The following is a 15,541-nucleotide window of genomic DNA, read 5'->3' as shown; positions in this document are numbered from 1 at the left end:
CTCTTCAAATAATAACAGGTAAACAAAGTAATGGAATTGAACTGAGAAAAGAGAGTTTTGGATGAGATGTCTTCCTGCTGAGAACAGTGAAGCACTAGAATAAATTTTCCATCCTTGGAAATTTTTTAGAATAGGTTAGAGAAGAAAACAATTGAGATAAATTTCAGTCTGTCTGGGAGGAAGGCTTAGTCTAGATCAGGTTTATTTGTCCATTGTATTTTGCTTTCCCAGGTTGCAGGGGAAGGAAATAGGTGGATGTAGGAACAGCTGGGAGGTGCTGCCTTTCAGAGACAAGATGCTTCTGTTTGCTGTGGTTGCTGCCTCTCTTGATGGCAGTCCAGCAAATTTAGCTCCCAGTTCCATACCAGCTCAGCAAATTACTATTAATTAAAAAAAAAAAAAAAATCTCATCTTGCTCCGTTTTTGGATTGTGTGCCATGTGTACAGAACATGGACTAGAGGGAAAACTTTCAGACAGTGTCTACATTGTCAAGTACCCTCTTTCCCTCTTTTACACTTGCTCCCTCTTTAACTCCAGAGCCTTAACCACCTTTAGATCCCTACTGCAAACAGACAAGATCTCTGTAAAGTTGGGTGCATCTGCATGGGTGAATCTGCTGACATCCCCACTGGCGGCAAGCCCCTGCCTGTTCCTGCTCCATACCATCAGCCCACAGGACAGACCCCAAGTACTGTGCTATAAAAGCACCACTGGCAGCGGTGACAAAGCTTTCTTTTTATTCCTGGAAAACCACACACTAACCCACACCCTGGCAAGAAGATGTGTCCCACACAAAGTCAAATCTGGGCTGTGTGGGAGCAGTCAGCCCACACAGCCTGTAGCAGGGTGGACACAGCCAGTCTCACGAAGACCATGGCTTTCTCTTGGGTGTGGACCACAAGGACAGTGTGGACAAAACTATATGTTATTTATTTATTTCTGTCAACATAGAGCTTGAGCGAGGGTAATAGTGCTGATACTGTCCCACTCAAACACAACATCTGTTCAGATCCATGTCCCTATGTGCAGACGGGTGGGATGGCCTCACTGGGTCTATGCACACGTGTGGTCTTGCTTAAACAAAGTGAGTGCACAGAAGCACATCAGTGCCTGTAATCGCATCATCATACTAGTTGATCTGTGTGCAGTACCATTAATATACTATGTGATAAACTTTTCCTAGTGCTGTGCAGTGAGGATGTTGTGGCAAAACCCATTTTTAACAGCAGTGACTGGCTGGTACTAAAGCTAAACCATGAAAAGGTCTCTCTTGTTGAGCAAGCCTGCCTGCCACTGATGGGAGGGAAGCGGGGGTGCTGGTGACTCACAGCTCTCTGTTTCAAGAAGAAAGGTTATCTGGCCTAAGGACTGTCTGCCTTACGCAGAAAGGGCAGTGGGCCTGCTGTAATGGCTCTGAGGAGGAGAGAGCCATGTAGGTTCCTTCCACACAGGTCTACTGAGACGAGACAGCAAAGAACAGAGCCAAAAAGCACAATTTTAAAGAAATATGAAAAGCTAACACTGCTCCCTCCTTCTCACATGGAGCTGGAGGGGCGACCAGACATCCAATTATCTTTGTGCTTCCCGAACAGAAGTAACACGGCTGACTGATTTAAAAGGTCAGCACTCAGGGCAAAGTTGCCTTCTCCCTGGCTTTGTTTCGCTTTGTTATGTCCACCTGAGCTCAGCTTTTTCCATGTTTTTTTTTAATTAAGTACTCCCAAATTGAAATCTCTTCTATTTATACCACAGATTTCCCAGGGCTTAAAAAATAAACCAAGAGGGATGAGCAGGGACTCTCTTGCATGGAGATACTTAAGGTTGTCCCAGGCCCAGCGGCAGCTTAGTTAAATTAGTGCTCCTGTTGTTTGGCACTTCTGCTGCACTGTCAGAGTACATCAGCCAGAGCAGCCGCTGTGCGTGTCCAGCTGTGTGCATCCACGGTGCAAGCTCGTAGGTGTACACCGCGTGGCATGATGTGTGCGGAGTGGATGCTCCCGGCGACTGAATGGACAGTCACTTGGGGTACCTCCTACCCTTCTTCTGCCGAATGCGAGAACTAGCTCAGTTTTCATTTCCTTCCCACTGCGTCCTCTTTGTCAGACAGTGAGTTGCTGCTAGTCTGACCTGAACACCCTCTTTGCTCCTGCTTCTCAGGCTTACGCACTGGAAGGGAATTTGGAGCTGGAGCTGGTGAGAACCGCCTGCATGTGCAAAGTGGTGATCTGCTGCCGGGTGACTCCGCTGCAGAAGGCCCAGGTGGTGGAGCTGGTGAAGAAGTACAAGAAGGCTGTGACCTTGGCAATCGGAGATGGCGCCAACGATGTCAGCATGATCAAAAGTGAGTGATCGCCGACAGCAGGCATGCTCTAGCAAACTGACTGGCTGATGTACTTGCTATCTGAGGTGGCCTAGCAGCAGGCACACGTATCTGAGTGTTTCTGTACCACCCTCTGGTGGCTGCGTCCCAGGTTTAGGCAGGTTTCTGCAGAGCACTGTCACTACAGGCTGCTCATGTCTCCTGCCTTCCAGAACAGATAGGAGGGCCTTTTGCTATGCTCCCACCACCAGGATCACAGGAAGCTGAGGTTGCACTTACTGCCTGTTTCTCTGTTTCTACCTTAAAATAGACAAAAGCCTGCTGGGGCTGTGACACATTCACCTGTGTGTTTGCATGGGCAGCATCACAAGGGCAGGATAAAGAACAAACAAGTTTGTTTCGGAGAGGGCCTGTCTGCAGTGCAGAAAGAAAATCTTCATGCCTGTAAACAGCCTGTATAATGTCGCGCAGATTTTTTTAACATTTCCCTGTGGTAGGGCCATTTGTCAGTTATCTCCCCTGTATTATGAGACACAGGCTTCTAGGCCCCTTCATCCTTGAGCATCATTTGATGCTGCATTACTGCAGTGAATTTATGAAAAAATCCCCTAACTAGGCATAATTAAATTAAGATTATTCAGAAGGGCCTATTGCTAATCTTCCTTGTGTTAATTTGCAAGAATCGATTAACTGGAGTCTTTTAATTAGGAAAGAAAAGGCTAAGTAGGGAGCTTCAAGGGAGATAAGTCAGGCAGTCAGTAAAGAAAGGGTAAGGAAAGCAAGTTAAAGTGCACATGATAATTAGAAACTAACACCGCACCCTCCCCACTCCCCCCCACCTTGTCGTCTTCCCCTCCCGCCCCCGCCGAGGTCTGGGACTTTGGGATTTTATCAGTTCATCGTTCCGTGAAAACCTCTGAATCTAACCAACCTCCAGCCATTGAGATTGTTCTCATTAGTTAAAGCTGTTTAATTAGCTGTCACATTAAACTTATGTCCATGTTTAATAAACCCGTTACTATTAAAAAAGACTCTTTCATCTAATTATCTGATTGAACTAATAAAGCCTAGGAAATGTAAAAAGGCTACAGTCTGCCTTATAGCGCTGTGTCTGAGAAATCTATAAGGAGTCTGAAGATTTTGCTTGTCTGGAGCAGTATTTTAAGGCTGCTGGAAGGACATGCATGTAAATGCAAGCCACTTGTCAATATAAATTAAAGTTATTTTTTCATAACAGCAGCTGTTATGAACAACAGCATTTATGTTGTTGGAAAACGTTCAGAAAGAAAACAAGAATTGTCACTGAGGGTGTAATTTCATTCAAATAATACAAGCCCAGTTACTGGAAATGTATCACTGCAGCCAAAATCATCATGCTGCTGGAAGAATTACTGCCCAAAAATATTCTTATTTTTATTAAAAATAACTTTACATATGACTTTTTATGGAGGCTGGGAGGGAGTTAAAACAGTGTCCCAGTACAGAGGACTGTTTTAAAAAACGGGGTAATCAAAACTCCCACTGTAATGACACGAGCGATAACCTTCTTGTTGCAGCTGCCCACATCGGGGTTGGTATCAGTGGCCAGGAGGGGATGCAGGCGGTCTTGTCCAGCGACTTCTCCTTTGCACAGTTCCGCTATCTGCAGCGCCTGCTCTTGGTGCACGGCCGGTGGTCCTACATCCGCATGTGCAAGTTCCTCAAATACTTTTTCTACAAGAATTTCGCCTTCACCTTAGTGCATTTCTGGTATGGCTTCTTCTCTGGCTTCTCAGCGCAGGTAGGTCCGCCTTCTGTTTTCTCATGGTCACATCTAGCATTTTCAAGTAAAGTGTCTGGAAACATTTTAAGGGGAAATTTAAGTGGGTCATTGCCCCTGCCTCACTGAAGGCACTCAGGTCTGTCTTCCTCAGCCGTACCAGTATCGAGCAGGTATTGTTTTCTTCTTTGCACCACTGGCAGAGGACAGATGCCTGAAGACACATAGGTGCCTTATGAAGCACACGGGCACCTCGCGGGCTGTTCGAAAGCGTTCAGACCGACTACATCCACCACACAAGAGACAGAGCACACAGAGGCCCCGCCAGCTGGGCGCAGATCTGTGCGAGACCTGCGCTTGTCCCTTGTTTCACCCCAGGCGCGCTTCAGCGGCTTCTCGAAAGGAGCACGTCTCCCGCAGCGAAAAAGCTGGTCCTGCCTTAAAGCCAAACCACTCATCTCCAGCCCGGCCCCCGGGAAGCGCAGGCAGCAAGGCGCAAGGGTTCACCCCGCGGCCGGGGGTGCGGGCAGGGCGGCCCAGGGTGCGGACAGGGCGGCCGGGGGTGCGGGCAGGGCGGGCGGCGGTGCGGGCAGGGCTGCTGCCGTCGCGGAGCGCTGCTGCCACCTGGCGGCGGGCGGCGGCGGTTCCCGCGCTGCCCGCGGCGGGCGAACGGGGCCGAGCAGGGCGCGGTCGGGAAGGAACCGCGGGGGGCGGTGGAGCTGGGGTCGCCGCCTGCTTTTGATCTCAGGAGGGGCTCGAACCCGGGTCTTCCAGCGCTGAATCATCCCGCTGCTGACCCCAGGCTCTGGTGGTTTTTTTTCGTTTTCTTTTTTTCAGACTGTCTATGATGAGTGGTTCATTACGCTTTACAACTTGGTGTACACCTCCCTCCCGGTGTTAGGGATGAGTCTCTTCGATCAGGTATGGCTTCTATCACCACATGGGTTATTTTATTTTTGTAGGGGTTTTGTAGGGGCTCCTGGTGCTCTGAGCCGGTTCCACGCAGCAAAAGCAGCTGACTCTTTGGCTAGCTATGGTGGTAGCCCCTAAAATAGTTTACCGTCAGTGAGAATGGCGAGCACAAAAATAAAAAAAAAGGATGCGCCAGGGAGGAGATGGTCTATAATCCTGATTCGGCCAACAGGTTTCGGAGTGTGGTGAGACTTTTGGGTTATTCTGTTGACTGCAGCCATTGCAACTGCAGTGTGAAGTGGTAGTAGTCTCACCAGCGCTGTCCCTGAAGCCTGACAAGTGAACAGAACAATGAATGAAGTCTGAAGCCAGTTTTTTGCAGGTCCAGCCTTTCTAGGGGAAGTCTACCTGCAGTAATTTCACATGCACGTTTTCACCTTATATGCTATTACTGTTCAGCAAGACACAGAAGCAACAAAGTTGATCCTGTATGCCTTTTACAAGTTAAATAAGCAGGAACTTGCTGCTCCCCGATGGTTCACAGTGTTCAGCTCTGGAAACTTAAGGGATCTGAGTCAGATAGCCTTGCCTCGGCGTGGACACAGTCGAGATATTTTCTGTCCCTTAGCTTCCAGGCAGCTCTCAGGAGAGCAGACCATGCAGTCTGCTTAAGATGAAGGGTACCTTCATTTCTTTTGCGGCACTTGTCAGCTTTCTCAGCACAAGAAAGGTCAAATTCAGCATGGAAAATGTGTCTAGGTGACCGTGGGATGTGGCACACTCGTCAGCACAACTGAATAAATGGTGTGCTGAGACTTTTCTCATGAAAATTCGTGTCACAGGGACGTGGCAACCCTAAGTACTCTTGTGTGGTCGCTTGGGTAGGTGCCAGCAAATCTGACCATCTCCTGTCTACCTACTTTCAGGATGTGGATGATCGTTGGAGTATGCTGTTTCCTCAGCTCTATGTGCCTGGCCAGCAAAACCTCTATTTTAACAAAATAGTGTTTGTCAAGTGCATGGTGCAAGGGATCTACAGTTCCCTCATTCTCTTCTTCATCCCCTATGGGGCCATGTACAATACAATGAGAAGTGATGGGAAGGCCATTGCTGACTACCAGTCCTTTGCACTGATGGCCCAGACCTGCTTACTGATCGTGGTGTCTGTACAGGTAAGCCATCCCAGGTGATGTTTTTAGGAATTAGTTGTAGTTTTATGAGGGCAGCATCTGGAGGGCCACTTGGGATCTTGATAGCACCGTATTTGTTGCCGCATCTTTCATTTTTTCAAAAAAAAAAGTCTCTTGACTGCAGATTACCCTCGTCAGTTCAACAGAACAACAGGTTTGTGTGTTATGAAAGACCAGGGTGACAGGAAAGCAGTCTCTTTGCCTTGGGAAGTTTACAGTCATAGCAGACAAAACAGTTAAGGCTGGGAGTAGAGAAGAACTCATTTCGGTTCTGTGGGGTGCGTTTGAAGCGCAGGACTGTCTGTCTTCTCGCAAGCAGTGGTTTGTAGGGTCTCCATCACGAGGCTGTCTCTGTAGCCTTGGTCCCGTGTGTGATGCAGATGCTAGGCCTGCACTTGCTGGAAGAAATAGCTAAGACTTGGGTGGTACAAAATTCAGATGGTACTAGCAGAAAGAGAGAAATTGCTGAAAAGAGAGACCAGTCAGTCATACCTCCCTAGATAATGGTTTTTGCTGTCTGAGGTCTTGTAGGCTCCTTCTCCTAACTTTCAATGCTAGGCCACAGCTTAACGGTGGGGACATAGCATGGCTCTTTTGCACTTAGTATACTGTCTCCAGTACTGGCCACTGGTGAATGCTTGGGAAGAGGGTGACAACAGGGCAAACGTAGTAACCCTTGCCTTGAATGGTCTCCCAGCATCCTATGATCTGTGGCTTGGTGTTTCTTGAGACTTGAATGAATAACAGCCTCAGGAGCAGGGGTACAAAGCAGAGGAGAAGTTCTCCAGCTGTGTTCAGCACAGATCTGCTAAGTAGTTAGGGCCCTGACAATATCTGTATTGCTTCATTCTTTCAGATTGGCTTGGACACCTCTTACTGGACAGTTGTGAACCAGTTCTTCATCTGGGGCAGCCTGTCTGTTTACTTTGCTATCACCTTCACCATGTACAGTGATGGCATGTACCTGATCTTCACAGCTGCGTTTCCGTTCATTGGTAAGCCCTGGGACAAATCTGGATTACACACAAAATGGGCATACTGTGGGGCTTAAATCTGTTGGGAATGTCTAGTAGATGTTATTGCCCCTCTAGAGGCAATAACAGAGTATATTGCATGCCTTTTCTATGAGAAATGACAGGGTATTTCTGAGGGCTGCTGGGAATGCTAATTTTGAATCCCATCCGTCTAGGTGAACATGTGCCACATTCCCTTGTTCACTTCCTTGCGTAAGAATGCACATTCACATGCAGCCACAGGAATGATCCTTTAAATAAACCTACTGAGCTGGCTGGAATGCTTTCTGCTGCTCTATTACATTCTGTTTCTAGGTGTCCAGTTCTTACAGATAACTGGGAGCATTCTGTTTGCAGAAGGATGCGTGTTCTTCTGTAAAAAAGTTGACAAGTTGGTACAGGAAAGCATAGAAGTACAACATCCAGTTAGACACAGGAAAAACACCACTTGATAATGGTGAGACTTAGACCAGGAGGAAGATGAAAGCTTAGCAGAGTAATTCAGATGTTTTTAATAGCTCTGTGCATCCATAGCCAATATAGATATAGCATTATTATGAGATTCTACTTTTGAAATCCCAGTGCTTTTTGTTTCAAGTGTCAGGTTGGTGTATTAATCAGTGCCTTTATTTCTGGATGAATTGTTAAGCCAAGACTTGTTCTGCCCATCTTCACTGCAATATCAAGGTGCTTGTCCATTTTAGAAATATCTGAGATGCAGGTCAGTTGTTGCAATGTATTTTCCAAGCAGATGGAAATCCACCATAAGATGGCTCTTAGGGTCAAGAGTGAGAGAAGACAGAGTGTCTGTTCGGTTTCCAAAGACGGGTGCCAACTCACCTGCCAGGGATATCTCTACCTGCTGCTCTCTTGGTACTACACAGGTCAAATTAGCCATAATGCTGAGGGCTGCTTAAGAAGGTCTCAGTCTGAAACAACTTTAAAGGAAAGTGATTCTAGTCTGGACTCAGACAACTTTACTTCAATTTCAGTGGAGCTGTATTACAGCAGAATTTGCCCAACTGAAAAGAAAACATTCAGCAACTTTACTGCTAACAATAACATCATTAAGCCCTGTAAGGAGGGTTTTGCAGACGGTTTGTTCTATCTTACATTCCTTCAGCTTTGAAGAAGCCAGAAGTGAGCACTTGAGTTTCCCAGAAGGTTGCAGTGTCACACCAGCACATGGCAGCTGCTCTGGCAATGCACCCACTAGGCTACGCTGTCCGTGGAGACACCCAGAGCAAACATGCTCCTCTCATAAAGGGCTGTGATCCTATTATCTGCTGGGCAGTCAGAGACAGAACTCCATGTGCTTCAGGAAATTGTGCTGCAAAGTAAGAAAATAGTATTCTTCCTTTTGGACTAGAGTCTTGGCAAAAGGTGAGCAGGCTGGGCAGCCACTGAAGAAGGCCTCCTGAACATTTATGTCAATCCTTTGCAGTGATTTCACTTTTGTAAAGAGACGAGGCATTCACTGTCACATCCTTGTCTCCCCAAGTTGTTGCTGCAGTTGTGTCTGGACTTGGCATTTTTCTTTGCTCTTCTCAGATCGTGATATTGGTATTGCTGTCCTCTCTACAGCAAGTTGATTTCACTGCTGGAGATGGTGTCTGCTTTATATTTTGGTCTGTTTGTCAAGTGCTTTAGAATCACAGAGAGTAAAAGTTTCAGGTGAATGACAGTGAGAGGTGCTGCTGTTAGCTCTTATGGTTTTAATCATGCTTTTCTTTTTCAGGTACGGCTCGAAACACCCTCAGCCAACCAAATGTGTGGCTAGCAATCTTCCTCAGCATCACCCTCTGTGTGCTGCCTGTAGTTGGCTTTCGATTCCTGAAGGCTCAGTTAAAGCCAACTCCCAGTGATAAAGTAAGGAGATACCTTATTAAACCAGAAATCCTGCTTACTACCACAGTTTACTGTGGAGCCCTATTGCATGGCACTGGCACTGCTCAGAGCATATGCCTTTGTAGGTGCAAGTGCTGCTGTCCATCTGTCCCCCAGTCCCTTGAGAAGTAGGATTGCATTTGGGTTTTGGCACAGTTCAAGCCATCTGCAGCTGGGTCCAAGGCTGAGATTCTTTAGATGTGGATTAGATTGCACTGGAGCAAGGAAGGTGCACTATTTATGGGTGCAGGGTTTAAATGCTGTGGCTCAGTGGCAAAGGAGCGGCATGTTCCTCCCGCTCTGCTGCCATACAGTTTTTGGCCTGGCAGACCGCAGCCCTTCACCCTCTACGCAGGTGTACGTGTTCACTGGGATTTCTTAAAAGAAATCAGAATTTACTTTGTTTGTAGCCAATGTTTATCCGCCCCCTCTGAAACCAGCTGCCCCCATCCCCAGGAATAAGAAGGTGAGGCCACTAGGGCAAGGAGAGGCTGGGAGAGATGGAGTGGGCGGAGGGCGCACAGCTCACTACAGCCAGTGGACCCCTCAAGATCATCAGCGTAAACGCAGCTACCCGGGCTGGCTTTCAAGCAGGAGCATCTGCTAAATGATGCTGCCACCCGGTGCTTCCTTCCCCCTTCCCACACCAAGAAGCAAGAAGCGAGAAGTGAGTGTCTCTGAGCACAGCCCTAAGGGCTTGCTGCTCCTCGCTGCTCCTCAATGGCTGCCCTCATCATCCTTGGGATGCCTGTGAAGCTGCTCAGGGGCTCCAGGACTGTTGGAGAGTGAGTGGCTGGGAATTCTCAGCCCTGGCAGAAGGGATAAGTGGGTGCTACAGAACACTGCTAGGAAGTAAAATCCTCAGGACACAGTTAGAGGCCATCCAGGTGTGTAAAAACAAGTTGCGTTTACCCTTCAGTTGAATAGAAGTCCAACACAGCTGTGGCCCAGAATCCCAGCCTCAATACTTGGGTTGAGCATCTCTCTCTAGTGCAAAATCACTTTTCTACCTCCTCTGGGAAGTGAATTGTCACAGGAGAGGAGCATTTGGGTTTCCTGCTGTGCAGAGATCTCCAGCTGGCAGTAGGAGAGGAACTTAAATACAGACCTGCCGCTTAGAGAGGCCAAATACCTACAGCTGCCACTGTTCCAAGCAGGAAGTACAGGGGTCTGGTGTCTGGGGATTCTCTGAACTGCTGGCGTGCAGTACTGGCCTCCTCGCTTTGGCAGACCCTTTCTGCAAAGACACCTGCCGCGGATGATGTCAGTGGCCACATGGGAACAAAGAGCCTACTACGTGCAGATAAAGTGCATGATTTTTTTCCCTTCCTCCAAAGAATATGAGAATCCATTGATCACCATTCTCATTATAAAAAGCCTTTACGTATCAGAGATCCCCTTCAGTAGCCTGTTTTCTAGATTAAGTAAGCCAATTTTTAAATCGTAGAATCATAGAATCCTGGAATCATTAAGGTTGGAAAAGACCTCTAAGATCACCAAGTTCAACCATCAAACTAACACCACCATGCCTGCTAAACCATGTCCCGAAGTGCCATGTCTATAAGTTATTTTTAACACCTCCAGGGATGGTGACTCCACCACCTCCCTGGGCAGCCTATTCCAATGCCTGACCGCTCTTTCAGTAAAGAAATTTTTCCGAATATCCAATCTAAACCTCCCCTGACACAACTTGAGGCCATTGCCTGTCATCCTATCGCTAGTTACTTGGGAGAACAGACCAACACCTGCCTCGCTACAGCCTCCTTTCGGGTAGTTGTAGAGAGGGATAAGGTCACCCCTCAGCCTCCTCTTCTCCAGACTAAACAGCCCCAGTTCCCTCAGCCGCTCCTCATAAGACTTGTTCTCCAGACCCCTCACCAGCCTCATTGCCCTTCTCTGGACACGCAAATGTTTCCTCATTTGTTTTCGGAAAAAAACCAAATTGTGACTATTGTTGAGATGACCTTCACATTTTGGGTTATTTAGCTGAAGTGCATAAAAGAGCTGCAGTAATACGCCAACCAAGGCATCGCAGGGCTGTGAGGAACAATACACTGAAATCATCCTTTCCCATGTCTTACAGATGACACTCCCCATGAATGCCTTTTAGAGTAGGATTTGCTTTTACTTATACCAGGCTGCCACCCTGTGCTGGCAGTTCAGCTTGTGCTCTGCAGCCCTTCCTGCCATCCTGTTTGATCAATCACTTTTGGCTTTGGACCCCTGCTTCTGTTTCTCTTTCTTTCCTTCTCTTTCACTGTGCTTGTGAATAAGGATGCCCTTCCTCCTTTTTACATCTTATTTTATGATTTCAGGTCCTGCTCAAGATCAAAGAAGCCAAAAAGAGGCCACCTCCACCCTCACCCAAGAGACGCCTGCGTCGGACCAGCACCCGCCGCTCCGGCTATGCTTTCTCCCATCAGCATGGCTTTGGAGCGCTCATCATGTCTGGGAGAAACATGCGGCCAAAATCACCTTTTGCCACAACGGGAACATTTTCACCAAATAGTGATAAACATAAACACAAAGGACTGTAAAAAAAAAAAAAAAGAAAGAAAGAAAAAAAAGGGAAAGAAAAAAAAAACCCATAGCAAACCAAAGTAAAGGGCTGTGAGGAGAGGAGGCTGTGCTCCCTGAAAACCACCGAGCCGGTGGCCACGCAGAGCTCTGCCCTTCAGGCCGCCAAATCAAGGTCTTGGGCCTTTTGTTTCACCCACGTGCACCCTCTGACTCCAGCTTCTCTTCCAAAGATGCGTGCTGCTGCAGGGGAAGGCGCGCAGGGCAAAGAACATGCCGCGGGAAGCATCTCTGCTCTCTGAGATCGTTCATAACGCTATTATGTTTTTTTCTCCCTTTATCTGCATACCTCAGAGCAGAAAGAAGTCTAGGCTGAGGAAAAGGCTGAACTCGTGATGTTTTTCTCATGTGCCTTTGTTTCTGTCATGAATCTACTCTGGAACGTATTACTGGGGTGACAGTATTGACCCCAAGTGTGCCTTAGGCCCAGCCACACAACGCCCAAATCCCCAATCTTTGTAATATGTGTAATTCTGTAGCCTTTTGACTGTACACAGGCACTTTGGAAGGCATGAGTTGGAAATAACCTGCTTCCAAACAAACATTTGATCCAGTTTCTCAAGAGATGACCAGTGCCCAAACACCACCCTCTTCCTGCATCTGCAGTTGGGAAGCGGTGCGAGCTCAGAGAAACCCTCAGCTGGTTGAGGGACAAGGACTTGACATTCATCAGCCTGCCCTGTTTTATCTGCATTGTAAATCTGCTTTTGTGAGAGATCATTGTCCTCAGAGCCCTCTTGGGTTTTGTAGCTGGGCAGCACCTGTTTCATTTAGACTTAAAATAAAAGGGCAGAAGCAGCTCAGGCTCCCACATGGATCAAGCCATAAAATCTGGCCCTGAGAAGCCCGTGTCATGGTGTGGGCTCGTCTGAGCTGCCAGTACCTAGCGTCTCTCCCACCACAGCAAGCTGAGCCACACACACATCTCACCTGATGGAGAGCACACAAGCAGTACCAGAGGCAGCGATGCTGCTTCACTGCTAGCACAGGGTGTCCTGCCCTTTGCTCCGCCGGTGCTGTCACTCAGGGTAAGGGATGAAGCACCACCTGGCAGCTCCCTCACCCTCTGCGGTGAGCGGTGTGGGTCAAGTTTCAGAGGAACCTGGTGCTCAGGAGCCTCTGCAGAGTTTCTCTGTGCTGGCAAATATTTTATTTGGGAACAGTTCGTCAGTCCATCATGAGTTGCAGCGAGCTGAAAATCCTGTCAGTCTGACTGCCAGCAGAGGGACCTAGGATGCACAGACACAGCCAAAGACATGGTACCCTCTGAGGGACTGGGATTTGCTCACTGTTTTCTTACACCAGCTCCACAGTCAGCGGGGTTACTGGGTGGAAGGCCAGCGTGGCAGCCTGAGAGTCTGTCCTGCCAGCACTGCTGAGCTGTCTAAATGGAGCTTTTTTGTGTGGAGGACTAAGCAGCGTTGGCTGTTTTATTTTTTTTCAGCTCCTTTAGACACATGTAGACTCCTTCCTTGTTTTGAATTGGATTTTTTTGGTACTGTAACCATCTCGTATTTATTGGGAGCTCTCTGCCTTCAGCCTCTGAGCTATCAGTGGAGGCAATGTATGATGGCAACAGGCCAGCCACGTCCCCATTTCATCCGGACTGCGTAAAACACCTTGCTGCCTGTGGTCCCAGTGACTGTGTAAGGTTGCTTAAGCTCTAATAGAAGGTTTCATCTCCCTGTGTTTATCTCAGCACAGAAAAAAACTGTCTGTTGCACCTGCTGCTTTGGGAGGCTCGTTGCAAACTATGATATTAAATTTCAGCCTAGACAGTGCAAAACTAGAGCTGGGACTGGATCCAGACCTCAGCGGCCAGGAACTTCTTGCTAGGGAAGGAGCAAATTCTGAGCCGGTGATCTCCCCTGCAAGGAGATAACTCAGTAAAGTGAGAGCCTGCACCCTGAGTGAGGAAACCGCTGTGACAGTCAGTGCTTGTCACTGCCCTCTGATTTAACATTCACTTTGCAGACACAGTCAGGGCCTTCTGATGAGGACTATGGCTTTCACAGTCAGCCTCCCTGGGTCTAGAGGAAAAAACAGAATTTATGCAGACAAGCAGACATCCCCACGATACCCAGACTGGTCTTTGGAGTGAGAGTCCTATCAAAGCTGTTCCTAGCGTGTAATGCAGCAGGATATAATGCAGAGCAACAGAGGCAGACTTTTTGCTGACAGAGCAAGGCAACTCTGAGACTGTGTCACTCTTCTCATATGGTTTACGTGTGAAGCACTCACCTTCGGGCTGTAGGGGATTTGCAAATGCTGCATAGGACATATAGGGGATAATAGAGCTGTAGGTGAACTTGCACCAGATACAAATATTTCAGTGGTTTGACAAGATCAGCATTTGAAACATATCAGCTGGCAGTGATGTCTGTCCAACATCACTCCTGATTTTGTAAAATAATTTTTTTAAAATAAAAATATTGGGATGACCAGTTCCTTGCCAGTCTGCTAATTGATTAAAGGAGTTTGTAACCAGATATGTATGTTGTTCCTAGACCTCCTAAAGTAGGAGGGAGGGTCTGTGGGAGGATGGATCTGAGATGGTAGTGCTTTTCATGCCATATCCTGATTTGGGAAACAATCAAATTCCCAGACTTTGAATCCTTAGACGGAGGACGCCGACTCTTGGGTGGACCTGGGAAGGTGTGCAGGCAAAGCTCTTGTATTTGAGAGATATATCAGAAATTAATCCCTGAAATCTGTTTTCATTTTTTTTCCCCCTTTTTCTCATTATTCCATAATATAGGACCTGTTGAAGCAGGTTCAGAGGAGGGCCACAAATATGACCTGAGGGCTAGAGCACCTCTGCTGTGAAGAAAGGCTGACAGAGCAGGGGTTGTTCAGCCTGGAGAAGAGAAGACTGCGGGGACACCTTATTGCAGCCTTCCAGTGCTTAAAGGAGGCCTACAAGAAAGCCAGAGAGGGACTTTTGACAAGGGCATGCAGTGATGGGACAAGGGGTGATGGCTTTAAACTGAAAGAGGGGAGATTTAGGTTAGATATAAGGAAGAAATTCTTCCCTGTGAGGGTCGTGAGCCCCTGGCCCAGGTTGCCCAGAGAAGCTGTGGCTGCCCCCTCCCTGGCAGTGTTCAAGGCCAGGCTGGACGGGACTTTGAGCAACCTGGTCTGGTGTAAGGGGTCCCTGCCCGTGGCAGGGGGAGTTGGAACGAGGATTCTATGGTTCTATGATAGAAGTTCATGGTTTGAACACTGTGTTCTGCTGTAGCAACTAATACTCAGCGCAGTTTCAGGATCAGGAATGATGCTGCTTTGAAGAGAATCAATGATGAGATGGTTAATTTCCTTACACTGTAGCAGAGGAGGCCTGAGATCATCTTCTCCTTCCCCTGAATCCAACAGGGTGACAGGGGCAAACCTCTGCCACTAATAGTGTGGAGCACCAGGTGCTTTTGGGCAGAAGCTCGTTGAGGTGCTTTTGGGCAGAGGCACCTCAAGGGTGTTTTACACGGCTAACTGCAACACCTGCGTTCTTGCTACGCTGCCCAGTGGATCTCACTTTATTGGTGTGCATTCACACAACTCTCTTCCACTGACCTGTAGCCTAGAAGTCATTACTCGTGAGCAGCTCTTGCAGAATGGGAGGGCAAAATGGAGCTGCATGCTTGCCCCAGGTTCTCCAGCTGGAGTGATCCTCAGCATGGTCTGTTGTAAGAAAGACTGAATAATGAGCACAAAGTAATTCTTCGATACCTGTGGGCAGGGGTGCCGTGTCCTATATCCCTGTCGGACCACTGATAAAAATTCATCCTGAAAACAGCCATTCCAGCTGGAAAGCTTCCTGTTCTGACGGCTGATTTTTTTTCTCCCCCACTAATTTTCAAACTAAATGTTTTCACTGTGCATTTATTC

General features: G+C 47.8%; 1 protein-coding gene across 2 annotated transcripts in view; it reads left to right on the top strand.

Annotated features, from left to right (window-relative positions):
- The window catches only part of LOC104336834 (phospholipid-transporting ATPase ID), an 88,485-nt gene extending 74,388 nt beyond the window's left edge, over positions 1-14,097 (top strand). For both annotated transcript variants that reach the window (XM_075447157.1, XM_075447158.1), the window contains exons 22-28: positions 2,159-2,342; positions 3,878-4,101; positions 4,918-5,001; positions 5,919-6,164; positions 7,039-7,177; positions 8,934-9,064; positions 11,398-14,097. In XM_075447157.1, the coding sequence (XP_075303272.1) occupies positions 2,159-2,342; positions 3,878-4,101; positions 4,918-5,001; positions 5,919-6,164; positions 7,039-7,177; positions 8,934-9,064; positions 11,398-11,619 (1,230 nt within the window). In that variant the 3' untranslated portion in view covers positions 11,620-14,097. The remainder of the gene's footprint in view (positions 1-2,158; positions 2,343-3,877; positions 4,102-4,917; positions 5,002-5,918; positions 6,165-7,038; positions 7,178-8,933; positions 9,065-11,397) is intronic.
- Positions 14,098-15,541: the final 1,444 nt, after the last annotated feature.

The sequence above is a fragment of the Opisthocomus hoazin genome, chromosome Z, assembly GCF_030867145.1.
Source record: "Opisthocomus hoazin isolate bOpiHoa1 chromosome Z, bOpiHoa1.hap1, whole genome shotgun sequence".
Lineage (NCBI taxonomy): Eukaryota > Metazoa > Chordata > Aves > Opisthocomiformes > Opisthocomidae > Opisthocomus > Opisthocomus hoazin.
The sequence above is the reverse complement of the archived record's forward strand: the minus strand, read 5'-3'. Positions and strand labels throughout refer to the sequence as shown.